This window comes from Saimiri boliviensis, chromosome 15 (genome assembly GCF_048565385.1).
Source record: "Saimiri boliviensis isolate mSaiBol1 chromosome 15, mSaiBol1.pri, whole genome shotgun sequence".
Classification (NCBI taxonomy): Eukaryota; Metazoa; Chordata; class Mammalia; order Primates; family Cebidae; genus Saimiri; species Saimiri boliviensis.
The window spans coordinates 62,214,549-62,232,710 of NC_133463.1; the positions used below are offsets into that span (position 1 = coordinate 62,214,549).

Consider the following 18,162-nt stretch of genomic DNA (forward strand, 5'->3'; position numbering starts at 1 on the left):
TCCCAACACCATTTATTAAACAGGGAGTCCTTTCCCCATTGCTTGTTTTTGTCAGGGTTGTCAAAGATCAGATGGTTGTGGGTATGTTGTATTTCCTGTGAGGCCTCTGTTCTGTTACATTGGTCTATATCTCTGTTTTGGTACCAGTACCATGCTGTTTTGATTACTGTAGCCTTGTAGTATAGTTTGAAGTCCGGTAGTGTGATGCCTCCTGCTTTGTTCTTTTTGCTTAGAATTGACTTGACTATGCGGGCTCTCTTTTGGTTCCCTATGAAGTTTCAGGTGTTTTTTTCCAGTTCTGTGAAGAAGGTCATTGGTAGCTTGATGGGAATAGCGTTGAATCTGTAAATTACTTTGGGCAGTATGGCCATTTTCACGATGTTGATTCTTCCTAACCATGAACATGGAATGTTTCTCCATCTGTCTGTATCCTCTTTTATTTCATTGAGCAATGGCTTGTAGTTCTCCTTGAAGAGGTCCTTTACGTTCCTTGTTAGTTGTATTCCTAGGTATTTTATTCTCTTTGTAGCAATTGTGAATGGCAGTTCGTTCTTGATTTGTCTCTCTTTAAGTCTATTACTAGTGTATAGGAATGCTTGTGATTTTTGCACGTTGATTTTGTATCCTGAGACTTTGCTGAAGTTGTTTATCAGTTTCAGGAGATTTTGGGCTGAGATGATGGGGTCTTCCAGATACACAATCACGTCATCTGCAAATAGAGACAATTTGATTTCCTCCTTTCCAATTTGGATACCCTTTATTTCTTTTTCTTGCCTGATTGCTCTGGCTAGAACTTCCAGTACTATATTGAATAGGAGTGGTGAGAGAGGGCATCCTTGTCTAGTGCCAGATTTCAAAGGGAATGCTTCCAGTTTTTGCCCATTCAGTATGATATTGGCTGTTGGTTTGTGGTAAATAGCTTTTATTGTTTTGAGGTATGTTCCGTCAATACCTAGTTTATTGAGGGTTTTTAGCATAAAGAGTTGCTGAATTTCATCAAAAGCCTTCTCTGCATCAATCGAGATAATCATGTGGTTTTTGTCTTTGGTTCTGTTTATGTGGTGAATTACGTTTATGGACTTGCGTATGTTGAACCAGCCTTGCATCCCCGGGATGAATCCTACTTCATCACGGTGGATGAGCTTTTTGATATGCTGTTGCAATCAGTTTGCCAGTATTTTATTGAAGATTTTTGCATCTATGTTCATCATGAATATTGGCCTAAAATTTTCTATTCTTATTGAGTCTCTGCCGGGTTTTAGTATCAGGATGATGTTTGTCTCGTGAAATGATTTGGGAAGGATTCCCTCTTTTTGGATTGTCTGGAATAGTTTCAGAAGGAACGGTATCAGCTCCTCTTTGTATGTCTGGTAGAATTCAGCTGTGAACCCATCTGGACCTGGGCTTTTTTTGGGTGTTAGGCTCTTTATTGCTGCCTCGACTTCAGACCATGTTATTGGTCTATTCAGGGTTTCGCCTTCTTCCAGGTTTAGGCTTGGGAGGATGCAGGTGTCCAGGAATTTATCCATTTCTTTCAGGTTTATTAGTTTATGTGCATAGAGTTGTTTGTAATAATCTCTGATGGTGGTTTGGATTTCTGTGGAGTCTGTCGTGATATCCCCTTTATCGTTTTTTATTGCATTAATTTGGTTATTCTCTCTTTTCTTTTTTATTAATCTGGCTAGTGGTCTGTCTATTTTGTTGCTCTGTTCAAAAAACCAGCTCCTGGATTTACTGATTTTTTGAAGAGATTTTGTGTCTCTATTTCCTTCAGTTCTGCTCTGATCTTAGTTATTTCCTGTCTTCTGCTAGGTTTTGAGTTTTTTTGATCTTGCTCCTCTAGTTCTTTCAATTTTGATGATAGGGTGTCAATTTTAGATCTCTCCTTTCTTCTCATGTGGGCACTCATTGCTATATATTTTCCTCTAGAGACTGCTTTAAATGTGTCCCAGAGATTCTGGTATGTTGTGTCTTCGTTCTCATTGGTTTCAAAGAACATCTTTATTTCTGCCTTCATTTCATTGTTTATCCAGTCAACATTCAAGAGCAAGTTGTTCAGTTTCCATGAAGCTGTGCAGTTCTGAGTTAGTTTCTGCATTCTGAGTTCTAACTCGATTGCACTGTGGTCTGAGAGACTGTTTGTTATGATTTCTGTTCTTTTGCATTTGCTGAGGAGTGATTTATTGCCAATTATGTGGTCAATTTTAGAATAGGTGTGAGGTGGTGCTGAGAAGAATGTATATTCTGTGGATTTGGGGTGGAGAGTTCTGTAAATGTCTATTAGGTTTGCTTTTTCTAGGTCTGAGTTCAGGTCCTGGATATCCTTGTTGATTTTCTGTCTGGTTGATCTGTCTAATATTGACAATGGGGTGGTAAAGTCTCCCACTATTATTGTGCAGGAGTCTAAGTCTCTTTGTAAGTCATTAAGAACTTGCCTTATGTATCTTGGTGCTCCTGTATTGGGTGCGTATATATTTAGGATCGTTAGCGCTTCTTGTTGCAGTGATCCTTTTACCATTATGTAATGTCCTTCTTTGTCTCTTTTGATCTTTGTTGCTTTAAAGTCTATTTTATCAGAGATGAGAATTGCAACTCCTGCCTTTTTTTGCTCTCCATTTGCTTGGTAGATCTTCCTCCATCCCTTTATTTTGAGCCTTTGTGTATCCTTGCATGTAAGATGGGTTTCCTGGATACAGCACGCTGATGGGTTTTGGCTTTTTATCCAACTTGCCAGTCTGTGTCTTTTGATTGGGGCATTTAGTCCATTGACATTTAGGGATAGTATTGTTATGTGTGAATTTGATACTGTCATTTTGATGCTACCTGGCTGTTTTGTTGGTTAGTTGATGCAGCTTCTTGATTGTGTTGATGCTCTTTTACCATTTGGTGTGTTTTTGGAGTGGCTGGTACTGGTTGTTCCTTTATATGTGTAGAGCCTCTTTCAGAAGTTCTTGTAAAGCAGGTTTGGTGGTGATGAAATCTCTGAGTGCTTGCTTGTTCACAAAGGATTTCATTTTTCCTTCACTTATGAAGTTTAGTTTGGCTGGATAGGAGATTCTGGGTTGAAAGTTCTTTTCTTTAAGGATGTTGAATATTGGCCCCCAATCTCTTCTGGCTTGTAGGGTTTCTGCTGAGAGATCTGCTGTGAGTCTAATGGGCTTCCCTTTGTGGGTAACCCGACCTTTCTCTCTGCCTGCCCTTAGCATTTTCTCTTTCATTTCAACCCAGGTGAATCTGACGATTATGTGCCTTGGGGTTGCTCTTCTTGAGGAATATCTTTGTGGTGTTCTCTGTATTTCCTGGATTTGAATATTGGTCTGCCTTGCTAGGTTGGGGAAGTTTTCCTGGATAATATCCTGAAGAGTATTTTCCAGCTTGGATTCATTCTTTTCATCACATTCAGGTACACCTATCAGACGTAGATTAGGTCTTTTCACATAGTCCCACATTTCTTGAAGATTTTGTTCATTCCTTTTTGTGCTTTTTTCTCTGTTCTTGCCTTCTCTTTTTATTTCATTGAGTTGATCTTCGACCTCTGATATCCTTTCTTCTGCTTGGTCAATTCGGCTGTTGAAGCTTGTGCATGCTTCACGAAATTCTCGTGTTGTGTTTTTCAGCTCCATCAATTCACTTATATTCCTCTCTATGCTGTCCATTCTCGTTAGCATTTCGTCCAATCTTTTTTCAAGGTTCCTATTTTCTTTGCATTGGGTTAGAACATGTTCTTTTAGCTCACTGTAGTTTCTTTCTACCCACCTTCTAAAGTCTGATTCTATCATTTCATCACCCTCCTTCTCCATCCGGTATGGTTCCCTTGCTGGTGAGGAGTTGTGATCCCTTTTAGGAGGAGAGGTGTTCTGGTTTTGGGAGTTTTCATCCTTTTTGCACTGGTTTCTTCCCATTTTTTTGGGTTTATCCACCTGTTGTCTTTGTAATTACTGTCTTTCAGATTGGGTCTCTGAGTGAGCTTCTAGTTTGTGGATCCTGACTTTTTTTTAAGCTTTCCTTCTAACAGTGTGGGCCCTCTGCTGTAGGACTGCTGAAGTCCTTTCCAGGCCCTGCTTGCCTGGGGGTCACCTGCAGCAGCTGCAGAACAGTAAGGGTTGCTACCAGTTTCCTCTTCTGCTATCTTTGTCCCAGAAGGATGCTCGCCTACTTTCAGTCCGTTCTCTCCTTTATGAGGTGAGTCTTTGGATCTATGGGGAGCTACTTGAGGAGACAGTCTATCTTTTATTGGGGCTTAAGTCCTGAGTTGTGAGTTCAGTTGTTCGTTCAGAGCTGCTGGGCAGGTATGTTTAGGTCTGCTGCAGCTGAACTCATAAAGCACTTTTTGTTCCCAGGTGCTCTGTCCCTGGGATTTGGAGCTTTATGAGTTTCCGTTGCACTACTGCATTTTTTGATTTTTCTTTCAGGTCTGACCCGCCCAGCTACCAGCAGGCCTAGCCACTGCCTGCCCGCAGGGGCTTTGATGAGCTGCTGTGGGCTCCGCCCAGCTGCCCTGAGCTCTTCCCTGCAGTCCTGTGTATATGGGCGTAGTTAGAACTCTCTCAGCAACAGTGGCCCCGCCTCTGTTATGGTGGACTCTCTCTGTTGTGGCAGGTTGCCTCGGCAAGGGCAGCCTGCCTTCATAGCGGTGGAGAGTCTCAGTAATGGCGGAAGCCCCTCCCCCACTGAGCCGGACTGTCCCGGCCTGGCTTGCTATTTCAGATGAATGGGCAACTCTGCCGTCTCAGGGCTCTGATCGCCAGCTAAGAGGGCTCCCAGACCAGTGCTGTGGTACAGAGAACCACAGCAACAGGGTGTGGTCACAACAGCCGCATGGGCAGAATCGGCCCCACGGGGGGGGGGGGGGCAAAACAGCTGCACCAGCTGGGACTGCGACGCTGGTGACCCCTCTGCCTGGGTATCTCCTGGTCTGTGGGCAATAAGAGTTTGTCTGGAAATGCGGCGTCCACTCACCCTCTGCACTTTCACTGGGAGCTGAAGTCCTGAGCTGTTCTTAGGCGGCCATCTTCCCAGCATTCCACATTCCATTTCTATTGGCTAGACCCATATCCTGCAAACTCTTGCTCACATAAATAAAGAGATTTTGGAAGCTGTATTTTCTCCTACAATTTTACATTGACCTCTATTATTTAATATTCTTAGTTTGAATAGTTGCAAAGCATGCAATTTCTACTTTACTCTAATTTCACAAGTATTTTAAATATATTTTTCTCAAAATCTTGCATCATTAGTTAACGCAATTTATAGAAAATGTTCATGATATAAATGGAAAAGCTGTAAAATCAGTCAGACAAATATGAAACTCTTTCGGCCTAAAAAAGCCAGACTTTGTATTTTAATTAAAATTGGCCTATAATATCCTAGGTATCATGAGTTCTATATAAGGATACATAGAGAAACAAATAGAGGGATTAAAAATAGATGGATGAATAAATGACAATTAAATGATAGATGACAAGATTGATAGATATATAACATACATACCTGTATACAGAAATAGACACATAGAAAAATAAATTATAGATACACAGATGCACAGATGCAGATAGGAGCATTTCTATGAGTTTGTTGCTTGGATCGTAGGATTATTATTATTATTACTATTATTATTTTTGCTTTGTTCTCAAGATCTGTCCCTTAGGAGCTATAAATCTGGAATTTTCTATTATACTCAAGCAATGTAACATATTAATATTCCAGTTGTAAAAGTAATATATGATTATGTTTTGAAAGTTGGAAGAACAAGTATAAGATGGAAAGTGACAAGAAAAACAGATTCAGGTTATGTCTGCAGTCTTCATTTCACACATGGAGCTAATGTTGAATGTATATCTTAATGCAAGAAGAACAGTTAATTAAAAGACTAGGTACGTTTAAAGTACTAGTCTAATATTTTAACTTGCCATTATGAAGAAATCCTCAATTATTTTCATAACTCAAATGCCATAATTAAAGGAAACATTCTCTTACAGAAGCTTGTGGAAAGGGCATAAATGAACATCAAAATGTATATTATCAGTTTAGATTGTAATGCTCAGATATTAGATTTTATTTTCTGTGAACTTAATTGCAATGTTTATAAACTTACTAGAAATAATGACTATAATTTAGTGCTTAATGTTTAAGAAGAAGACAGTCACCTATAAATTATTCAACCACACAATGAAATATAGAAGAAAATTATATGTAATGATAATTCTTTTGCATTAATACATGTTAGGTCCAGTAAATAATGGGATAGAAGCATATTTCTTGATGAAATGGCAACATTTGGCAATAAAAATGTGTCATTTAAAGTGAACTTGCTTTATATCTGGAATTTCAAATGTTCTTATCTGTACTACCTTATGATATGATATTATAACGTCTAATATATGAAAAAGAGACTGTGGCTCTCATAGTTAGTGAGAATGACAGCTCAGATTGAAACAAGTTTAATTAATTTCATGAAGTTTCAAATATCAGGTTATTGTTTCCATCAACCATATTTATTTTTGGTACATTGAGAACACCATATTTGCTCAAATATACAGAAAAGCCTGAGCTATAATTATTGAACAAATTATAAATGTTAAGTATTGAGCACTTTGGTTAATTGGGATGTATACTAACTAGTATAGCTGTGTGCTTATGTTTTATACCAGCAATTTCCTTCTGAAAAGGATTCCAAGGAGTAATCTATGGAAGCAAATACTTCCAACAGTGTTTTTCACACTGTTTGCTATAACCTGTTAGTGCGTCATGAAATTAATTTAGTGGGGCATAATCAATGTTTTAAAAATAAGTAGATTACAGTTTACTAGAATGGCATGCATGTACGGGAAAATGTTTTATATGTATGAAACCATGCTGTGTGTTTTTTTTTTTTTTTTTTTTTTTTTTTTTTTTTGTGTGTGTGTGTGTGTGTGTGTGTGTGTGTTTGAACTGGGTAAAATATAATTCTTATTGTGGCTCATGATGAATAATTATTGTAAACCAATTTCTGTAAGACATCTTTAAAAAGAGGTGCACCTACAGATCAAAATTAAATGTCTACATTTAAAAAAAGAGTTAAACAGATCAAAATTAAATGTCGACATTTATTTATAAAAATAGCAAAGAAGTGAAAGTAATTATGTCCTAAGAAAATAAATTATATTTTTTTAGAGAAAAAGGAGAAATTAAAGTTTAGTAGATTGGGTAAGATAAACATGTAGAAATGTGACAACCTCTGAAACTTCAGGTAATTCAGTAATGATAATGATTTAAAGTTAGCAAAGCAGATATCTTATAAAACATGAGATATTACCTCATTTTGATGACAATTACATGTAATTGCCAAGAAAAAACAATATTTATATCTCAATGCAAGATTAATGAAATGTGTTTATTTCATACCTTATAATGAATTTGCTTCATGTATATCTTGTTAAAAGATACTTATACCTTAGTTGAAATATGTCTTTGTACATACACATTTCTCATAAAGTACACAGCTCTAACCTTTCCTAACTATGTGATCTTAGGCTATTTGGAGGTTTGCTTAGATGCAGACAATAAAAGTATTTCCTTCAAGAAAATCCTAAAAGGATTAAATAATTCATAAAAAGTGCCAGAAAAAACTACTCAGAATAGTGTACAGCATGCTGCTAAGTGTTCAACAAACGTCAGTTTGTTTTTCAAGCATCTCACTTTTTTTTTTCCTCAACAACCAATAATTTACACAGAGAAAGAAATCAGTAAATATTTGTTACACCAAATTTAACTGATGACATAGGTTGGGTGGATAACGTGATTTTCTTCATGCAACAGAGAAGTTTGAATTAGAAATTTACCCAAGCTTATATACATAATTTGGGGCAGAATAGGTTTCTGATCTAGTTCTTCTGATTTATAAATTATTGCTCTTCTTAGAGGCAAATATAATTGTCACTGGGTTGAGTTTTAAATAAACTCTGCTGCTTTTAGAATTAGGTTTCAAGAATTTGACAGCTGATCACAAAAATTCCCGGGAGGCAATATATACTTTAATAATGATGAATTGATGTATTTCAAGGCCTTGTTAGTTTTATTAACAACTGTAAACACAGTTAACTTACTTTTTAAAAATAATACTATAAAATACGTTTCCTTACTATTCACATTTCAAAGATAAAGAAACTGAACATGATAAAGGTTAAGTAACTTAAAATTATCTGTAAATTATACATCAGTATTTGAAACACAATCTGACCCAGTTTTATGAGCTCTACCACCAAGTTCTGCACAATCTGACCCAATTTTATGAGCTCTACTACCAAGCTTTTTTAAATCTAACCCAAAAAAAGCTATCACATAATTTAAGTTCTGAGAGAAATGTTGATTTTTTTTTCTATTTAGGTCCTCTGTATTGCTATAAAAATCACATCTTACAAACAGAAGCAGGATAGCAAGAGAAGGGAAGAAAAACCAGCAAAATTTTCAGTTGCTTTTACACTCATTATGTTATACTTTTGTTTGATGTGTAGTGGCACATACATATTTAGATGGGTTACTTATATTAGAATCAACTAGAAAGGCAATTCAACCTTTTGAAATATCTATAATATAAATTATTTATTATTGCAGAGCACATTAAACCAACTATTTCAAATAAATAGCTATGTGATATATAGCAATAGAGAAATACTGGAAGTCAGCTATGTATAAAAACACGATTGACCTGAATGATGTGTCAAATAGAAAGATACAAAGAAAAAATCCACTATTCATGACTACTGTTAAAAAGCAAACACAATCTTCAAAAATGTACTTCAGAAAGCATTCGTTTATAATTTTAACATTTTCATTTATATGTTAGTAGCTAGGAGTAGAGTTGTATTATTTTTATTTTCTCCCAAATTTCTCATATAAACTTGTTTTAAAAAATGGGTAAGTAGGGAATATTGCCAAAATCCTAGTTTAGTTATGAATTTTCTATACTGCATTTTCCTTATTACTTCTTTGCCTTTGTCTTTATGATTATGACTTTTTTTTAAAACCACATATGGTGTTCTCTTACCTTATTTGTATTCACTGCTGTGATGACCCAGACGCATTGTGCATTGCTGTCATACTGGAATGGAAAGTTGGGAGATGTAAAGGTACCACTTGGTCCTTGAAGATTAGAGCCACACGTCTTCACTAAAAGAGAAATTGCATTTTAAAAGATGAACATATGCGACATGTAAAATTACAACAATAAAATATCTTGCAAATAGACTTTAAATTCACAATGAAATAATTATAGCCACATTGAAAAATATAGTATGATACTCTAATGTCACTTATAAAAATACAGTGTTTTTAACCCCTGGGATTCACAAGCTCAATACTTTCAACATTAATGGAAATCTAGTTATGAACAGAAATGTGAAGAATGATAAATTGTCCTCTGATTCCAAATAGGTGTGTTTAATTAGAGAAAGGTATATTTATCCAATATTGTGTTAACAAAAATATACAAAGAGAATGAAGCAGAGCCTTGGATTAATGAAGTAATCTAAAAAGTGTTTTTATTTGTGTTTATTAAGTACCCTAGGACTCACAATAGTGCAGTTGAGAACCACCAATAGGAAAACTTCTCTTTCTATACTTATAACTATGAATTAAAACACTCGGACAAAAAAAAAAAAAAAAGGAATTACATTTAAGTAATTTTAATGAATTCCCACAAGAGTGGAAAGTTGTAGCATTTTCCCAGTGTTCTAACTCATCTTTTTTCTACTTAATAAATGAGCTAGTGATCATACTGTTTCTGTTTTCTAACATGCTTCTTGATCACTACGAATTTCTGGATGCCACTACTTTTGCTTTTGATTTCTTTGCCAGTTCTATTGAATCCTGCCCCATTATCATTTTCTAATCCATCAACAATAATTTGTTGTATGTTTAAATGATGGACCATTAAATGTATATTTTCATATACACTTAAATCCGTACATAGTTATCATCACAGCTTTGAAAATCAGTTTATGGACCTCCTAAAAGTTTTCTTGATATTTCTTGACATGGTCAAAGCCACTTTTGTAGTATATAGTAGTCAGAATTTCAGCCCAGGTCTTCTGACTCAAATCTTGTTTTTTAAATCACTAAAAGTGTGTCTTTCTTGTAAGTTACATGCAGATTTCTTTATTAGTTTATTTTCTTTATGGCGTAAATCTATTTCAGACAACTTTCCTGCAACTTGATGGTTATGTCTTGTGTTGATTTAATAGTTACTTTTAATTATCTTGTGTGTGTCTGTGTATTTTCTATATTTTAACCATAAAATCATAGTACTTTGTATATGGAAAATAATAAATTATATTTTTCTTCCCTCACCGTTATTTGCAATTCAATCTTCCCCCCATTTACTACTTAACTTCTTGTAAATACTCTATGCTCACTACTTCATTTTCTTCTCCCCTTTCACTCTTCAAAGTACTTCAGTCTGATTCCCATTCTCATTTAATTGTTTAAATTGCTTTTTCCAAGCCAGCAATGATCCCATAATTGCTAAATAAAGTACCTCTTCACTTTTTACACATATTTGATATCTCAGCAGTAATGCAAAGTATCGATAGGCTTTGTTTCAAAATTTCTGCCTTCCCGTATATAGTACTAAGCTCTATTGATTATTTCCCTGTATGTTTTAAACAGTTCTGCTCTACTATATTCTTTGTTCTGGTTTTATTTTATATTTATTTATCTGACCCTTAAGTAGAATAACTCTAAATTGATTTAATCACCTCTTTTCTATTTGTTCAATGGTTTCTCTGAATAGTTAAACTAATTCACTTCTATGAATGGAAAGGACATTTGACAGCTTTCAAATCTACATCTCCAGATTTGGCATCTCTACTGATTTCTAGATTAATATTTGTCTGCTGGACATTCAATGAGATGCTTTTAGGAAGCACTTTCAACTAAATGTTTCTTGAATAGACCATCCAGCTCCTTGCCTTGCAGAAATACTCCTCAAGGTCTATTCTGTTTTCCTCCTTGGAAATATCTCTATTTTCGCTTCTTTCTTCTCTTCTCAATGTCCAGTGCTGCTTCCTCATTTTTCTTGTCATGGTAAAAGCTATTTAACTCCTTTTCCAGACTCCAACTTCTCTATTACATCCTCCTCAGTGCTACTATATTTATCTTTCCAAAATACAGATTTGATTATGTTACCTAATTGCATGAAAACTTGGTATCTATTTCCAATGGAATAAAGTACACATTTCTTGACAGAGAATTATAATTATTCCTGTGATGACCTAAATTTATTTTCTAGTACAATGTTCCACTATTTTAAATAGTCATACACTTTACTTGTGCTAGAATAGATTTCTTGCTCTTCCTTGAGTTTACCATACTCTTTATAATTTTCTACATTTTTCATGCTGCTTCCCAAGTCTAGAATATCATTTCTTCTTACATTTACTTGAAGATACTCTATTTATTTAAACAAAGCCAAGGTGATGTGCCACTTCTTTCCATAAGAATGGTTTCTAATTCTTCCACTTAGGGTCCTGTAATGGATTGTACAGTTTATAGCATATTATTAACAGCTCATTTATACAAATGTTTAGGTGCTTGTGGCCTGATAGAGAATGTGGCTTGAAAGAGCTTAAGAACTTTACAGAAACGAGAAACTTACAGCAATCATAATGCAATTGGTTTGTAGTAGCTATAGCTTTCTTTTTGAATATACTGCTTCTCTTCTTCTTTTCTTCGTAATTCTCTGGCATACTTTGCTTTCTAAACGATATACACATTTATAATCTTTGAAAACAAGGTCTTGTTTAGCTCTCTGTTAGCCCAGTATAATGGCTTTCATGATGTACGTATGTTTGCTAAAAAAACAAATGTACAAGTTCTTTGGCACAGCTCTTAAATTCACTATAAAATAGTGCCCTCTTCATGATGATTAAGAATCTTTATAAATATGTTTCAGAGTGAAAAACTGTCCTCTATGAAAATGATTTTCTATAAAAATAAAGAAAAAAATTATAAAATGATAAGTAACTATCACCTGTAAGTATTTTGGTAAGCTTATTTACTTCCATCCAAACCTCACCATAACCATTTAACAAGTTGGCTGTCTACAGATATTTTTGTTTTGTGGTCAATATGAGTTTTTGCATATTTCTTGTTTTTTAAAATGTATTTGTGTGTTTTAACAAACATAGCTAATTCTGTATTATCAGTCTGAAGATATTTTTCATATATGTCATGATGACTGCTCTCGGTCAGTACATATAGGTTTTTTTCTTTCATAGGTTTAACAGTACAAACAGAAGCTGATAGAACTATTGGAAGTTTTTGACAGCCATCCACCATGAGAATCGCACATGATAATTAGGAGGTTTTCTTAATCTTGCAGTAGGAAATAAGAAGACATGTAGAATAGACCTGCTATTTGAACAGAGTTGCAGCTGTTCCCACATAGCAACACAAACACAATGAAGATCTTGGTACATTTACGTATTTTGTTTTATAGTTGAAAAAATAAACTGATTATTATGAAAAAAACAAACTTCAAAATCTCAGCGACTTACTACAATAAGTAATTTTTATCTGTATTTCCACTGTATTTGTGCTTTGTACTTGTGATATTATTGTAGAATTAATTCTTAGAAGAAAGATTAGTTACAACACGTGAGCATTTAAAATTTTGATAAATATGCCTAAATTACTCTCCAAAAGTTTTTTCAGCATATTCTCAAAAATATTCAAAAGAGAACAGTTTCCCATGCTGTCACCAAAACAACAGTATCAACCATTGTGATTTTGTCATTATGTCAAGAATGTCAATGTTTTAATTTCCAGTTCTTTCTCTACATTTTTAGTACACTTTAACAGAAGTCTTTATTGTTATCTCTGTTTTTCACTATTTTTTCTTTGTACACTTTTCCTTGTTTCATTTTTTCTTACTGATTTATAAAAACTGCCTGTATATTACTAATATTAACTCATTTATGTGTGCTACAAATATTTTATCACAGACTTCTGTTGCTTTTAATTTTTCTTTGAATTAATTTTTCCCTGCAAACTTAAAAATATGTGTAAATCTGTCAGTATTTTCTTTTAGATCTTGTGTTTTATATCTCACTTAAGGAAGATTTTCTTCAAATCTAAATAAAATAACAGTATTTCTCATTCTTTAATAGTTTCCTTGTGTTATAATTAAACTTTACAAATTGGTATTGTATGGGGCAAGGTAAAGAAGTATTTATAGTAAATTCTATATTATTCTATCTGAACTAAAAATATCACTTATATTATATTTATATAGACTGTACATAAATGTTTAAGAAACTCATATATGGGTTTGAGCCTTTCTTTTTTTTTTTTCTTTTGTATTGCCTTACTGATCTGTGGTTACTCTTCTGCCAGTACCATGCTGCTTTCATCATTTTTTTTACATAGATGGCACCCATCTCCCCATTCCTATTCAATTTCATAATTATCTTGATTAGCCATTAATATTTGTTTTTCCATAACCTTTAGACCTGTCAGTTTGTCAATGTAAAGGAGATTGGTGACTGGATTGAATTATATTGAGTTCATACATTATTTTGATACAAATTGTCCTCTTCAATGGAGCTTTTAGTAATACAAAGGAAATAAGTAAATGTGACCACAGTAGGTGCACAGCAGTAAATTAGTAATTTGAGAAATTAAGCTGAAATTTCTAAGCATGTAAGAATTCCATACTTATAGTCTCAGAAAAACAGAAATGGTAGAAAAAGACAAAAACCTTGTAAATATACCAATGAATGCATGAAATCAAAACAAGTATTAGTTTATAAATAAAGTATGACAGCTTTGGTAATTAAAGATTAGAACAAAATGTGGATGCCAACACTAGTGATACCATATAATATTGTCTTACAGGTTCCAGGCAAGGCAAAAAAATCAAGAAAATTTGAAAAAGTTTTAAAATTTTAAGAAGAAACACATGTCATTATTTATATGTAATAAAATTTTTATTTCTTACACTCGAGACATAATAATTTATCTACCACAATATATTGTATTTATTTTTTATTTTTTTATTTTTTGAGATTGAGTTTCACTCTTGTTACCCAGGCCAGAGTGCAATGGCGCAATCTCGGCTCACTGCAACCTCCACCTCTCAGGTTCAAGCAGTTCTCCTGCCTCAGCCTCTCAAGTAGCTGGAAGTACAGATGCTTGTCACCACACTTGGCTAATTTTTGTCTTTTGTATTTTTAGTAGAGATGGGGTTTCACCATGTTGGCCAGGCTGGTCATTAACTCCTAACCTCAGGTGGTCCACCTGCCTTGGCCTCCCAAAGTGCTAGGATTGCAAGCGTGAGCCATCACACCCAGCTGTGTAGGTTTCTATTATAACAAACATAGTTAGAAATTCAAATGGAAAAGTCCAATTTATACAAGTAGCAGAAATTATATATAATTTAAAAAAAACATATTTTGCAAAAGAAGTGTAAGTCAGAGGACATATAAAGCTAACAATTAAAAAAAAAAGAGGGGGCATTAAATAATACTTGTAGAAATGGAAAGATAGGGTAAGTTCTGAATGAGACAGCTTATTATCATAAAAATGCTAACATCCTGATTTGAGCAGTTTAAAATGAACTAATAGGTTAGCTAATATTTATATATATTTCCTATATCTATGATTATTTTAACTTTTAGTGCTTTAGAGTTGCCATTTTATAAAATATTCTGGTTATTTTATTCAGTCATCTATGTTTTTATAAAGGAAGATTTAAAATGGCTACCTTATACATTTTACAGTTCTGTTTGTGGAATAAAATGAACCAACATCTGCAGAGACATTGCAAAATACTGTTAACATTAATAAAAGTATAGAAGCAGAAGCTAGAAGATTTATCCTTAGCTTGTCTACCAATGTATTCCTATTTTTTTCCTCAGGTAAAACACAGTTACCTATGGTTCGGACAATGCCTAGGTATAAAGTTAAGTACAATGAAATATGTTTAGCTTTAACTGTAACCTTCAGGCATTTAGATATGTGCCAGATATAACGTTTCAACTACACAAATAAGAAAGGCTGACATTGTATTTTTTGGTTGAGTAAGGACATGAGTCACAGGTTAAGGATTTGTTCATCATTTGTGTCTTCCACTTGTCTCCCCCATCGTTTGGAATTTGGTAGCAAGTCAAGCTTTTCTACCTTTTGCTGAATGCAGAGTGTGGTAATGAATCCACAAAAGATTCATTAACATTGTGTGAACAAGCATGTCCTATTGCCTCCTATTCTAAGGCTATATTTAGGGTTGTTGAAAGATTTCTGGTAAGGAACATTTTATTGTTGTTGCTGTTGTGAGGAGTATGATAGCATATGTCATTAAAGGAGTTATTAGTATACAGCTTGTGGTTTATTTTTCATCTTTATGCTGAAGTTTTTAGTTCTTGTATCTTCAAATCTTCAACTATACCTGCATCTTCATGTTTCCACTTGAGCAAATTCAAACCATCTGGATCTCAGTTTTTTTAGTTGTAAACTTAGATAGTTGTACTATGTCACCCATAAGCTCTGATAAGCCTAACATGATTATATGATTATATCATGTAGTCATTTGTGTGCTCTGAATGGCTTTCCCAAAATGTGCAATGAAGTTGCTAGAGCCTGAAAGTTATAATATTGCCCACTGAGGCCTTTACTACCTCAGAGAAATGTTACTATTATTTAAAGTGTTTGCTGACATGTGACATGAGAAATAATGAATCCACTAGAAGAATCAAGTTGAATTCAAATGTATTTGCAGCATTTCCTTTTTTGTGGTTGTTCACCTGAGAGTTAGTAAATATTGTAGTCTTGCCCCTAGTAGAATTAATTCCATTTCCATCTATCTTTCAGTATCTACACTGGCTTTTTTGTTTATTAGCCAGGCTTAAGGATAAATGTTCATAGTGTCAGAGACTGATTTGATATTCTCTGAAAGTAACTTGGTATTGACAATGGCATAAACTATAATTCTTCTGCTTCACAAGATGTGATAGACAAAGTAGCCTATATTATTCTTTACTTAATAGTTTCTATTGCTTCTAGAAACTCTAACTTGTACTTTGGAAAATTACATATTCTAATAAGATGTAACTACGTAACAATGAGTAAGCATGTACAGTTCAAACCTTGTGAAGTGCAAGTCAGGATAGGCCAGACAAAGAAAGACGTACCAACAAAGGACTGATTTAATTAAATGTTTCACATTGGGCGGTTAGGCAAGACAATAAATAACCTTGGGAGCAAATATGAAATCACTGGAAATGGAGAAATGTTGGTACCTAAAGATGGACAACTTTCAGCAACCAGTGAGATTTGGATGTTGAGAGAAATGGTGTGGTTATATCCCAGCAAGGAAAGGGAACTATCTCTGACTTCATAGAGGTATGCCAGGACGTGTGCTACCCACATGTTTCAGGTTCTTTCTAATCTTTCTTTCTAATCGTTCTAATCTTTCTAATTCTTTCTAATCTTTCTTTGTTCAGCCATCAACATTAGTATTTGAATTTCGTTTTTACCATCAACACTTTGCAACAAGGCTGACAGTTTGAGTTTCTATCATGGCATATCATTCTCCTCAAATAGGTAAAGGAATCTTGAGAAAGAACAAAGTTGGGACATTAAACTCCCTGATTTCAAACTACAGTTATCCGTTACTTAATGACAGAGATACATTCTGAGACACGTGTTAGGCAATTTTGTCATCATAGAGTGTGCTTACTACACAAATCTAGATTGTGTAGCCTACTAAACTACAGTATAGCCTATTGCTCCCAAGCTACACACTTTTTCAGCCTGTTACTCTACTGGATACATTGTATGCAATATAATGTAGACAATTAGAAGACAATGGTAGTTGTGTATCTAAACATATCTAAACAAAGAAAAGGTAAAAGTATTGTACAAAAAATTAAAAATGATACACCTGCATAGGGGCACTTACAATGAACAGAGTTTGAAGGACTGGAAATTGCTCTGGGTGAGTCAGGGAGTGTGGAGTGATGTGAAGGCCCAGGGTGTTACCATACACTAATGCAAACTTTATAAATACAATGATATTTTTTAATTGTTACTTAAATGGTGTATTAACCTTGCTTACTGTAACTTTTTTACTTTATAAACTCCACATTTTTAAAATTTTTGACTCTTGTAACAATACTTAGCTTATAATACAATCGCATTGCACAGACATACATTATTTTATTTCTTCACATGTTTATTCTATATGATTTTTTTCTATTGGTTTTTGCTCTTTATAATTTATTTAAAACTAAGACACACACACACACACACACACACACACACATTAGCCTATGTCTACACAGGGTCAGGATCATCAATAGCAATGTCTTCCTCCATATCCTGTCCCACTGACAGGCCTTCAGGGGCAATAATACACATGGAGCTGTCATTTCCTATGATGACAATGCCTTATTCTGGAATACCTCCTAAAGGATCTGGCTGAGGCTGTTTTACTGCTGAAAGAGTACACCTTTTTTTTTTTTTTTTTTTTTTTTTTTTTTTTTTAAAGCAGAAAGAGTACACTCTAAAATGATGATTAAAAAGTATGGTGTAGTAAATACTTAAACTACTAACATGGTTGTTTATTATCATAATCAAATACTGTGTGGTGTACATAACTGTATGTGCCATATTTTACAAAACTGGCACAACAGTTGGTTTTACACCAGTATCACCAAAACACATGAGTAATGCATTGTATTATGATGTGACAATGGCTATCATGTCATTAGGTGGCAGAAATTTTTTAGGTCCATTAAAATCTTATGGAACCAGGATTGTATATATTATATATGACTGCATATACAAAGCTACAGTAATCATAACAGTATGGTACTGGCATAAAAACAGAGACACTGATCAATTAAACAGAATAGAGTGTCCAGCAGTAAACCCACACATATATGGTCAACTAATCTGTGACAAGGGCACCAAAAATACAAAATGGGGGAGAGAATAGTCTCTTCAACAAGGCGTTGAGAAAACTGAATATCCACATCCAAAAGAATGAAATTGAACCCTCGTCTTACACATTATACAAAACTTAGCTTGAAATAGATTAAAGACTTACATGTAGGATATGACACCATAAAACTTCTAGAAGAAAACAGTAAAAAAATCTCCTTGATATTCATCTTGGCAATGATTATT

General features: G+C 34.3%; 1 protein-coding gene across 8 annotated transcripts in view; it reads right to left on the reverse strand.

Annotated features, from left to right (window-relative positions):
- CSMD3 (CUB and Sushi multiple domains 3) overlaps positions 1-18,162 on the reverse strand; it is a 1,243,168-nt gene that overhangs the window by 669,085 nt on the left and 555,921 nt on the right. For all 8 annotated transcript variants that reach the window (XM_039464529.2, XM_074387065.1, XM_074387064.1 and 5 more), the window contains one exon: positions 9,026-9,147. In XM_039464529.2, coding sequence (XP_039320463.1) covers positions 9,026-9,147 — 122 coding nt within the window. The remainder of the gene's footprint in view (positions 1-9,025; positions 9,148-18,162) is intronic.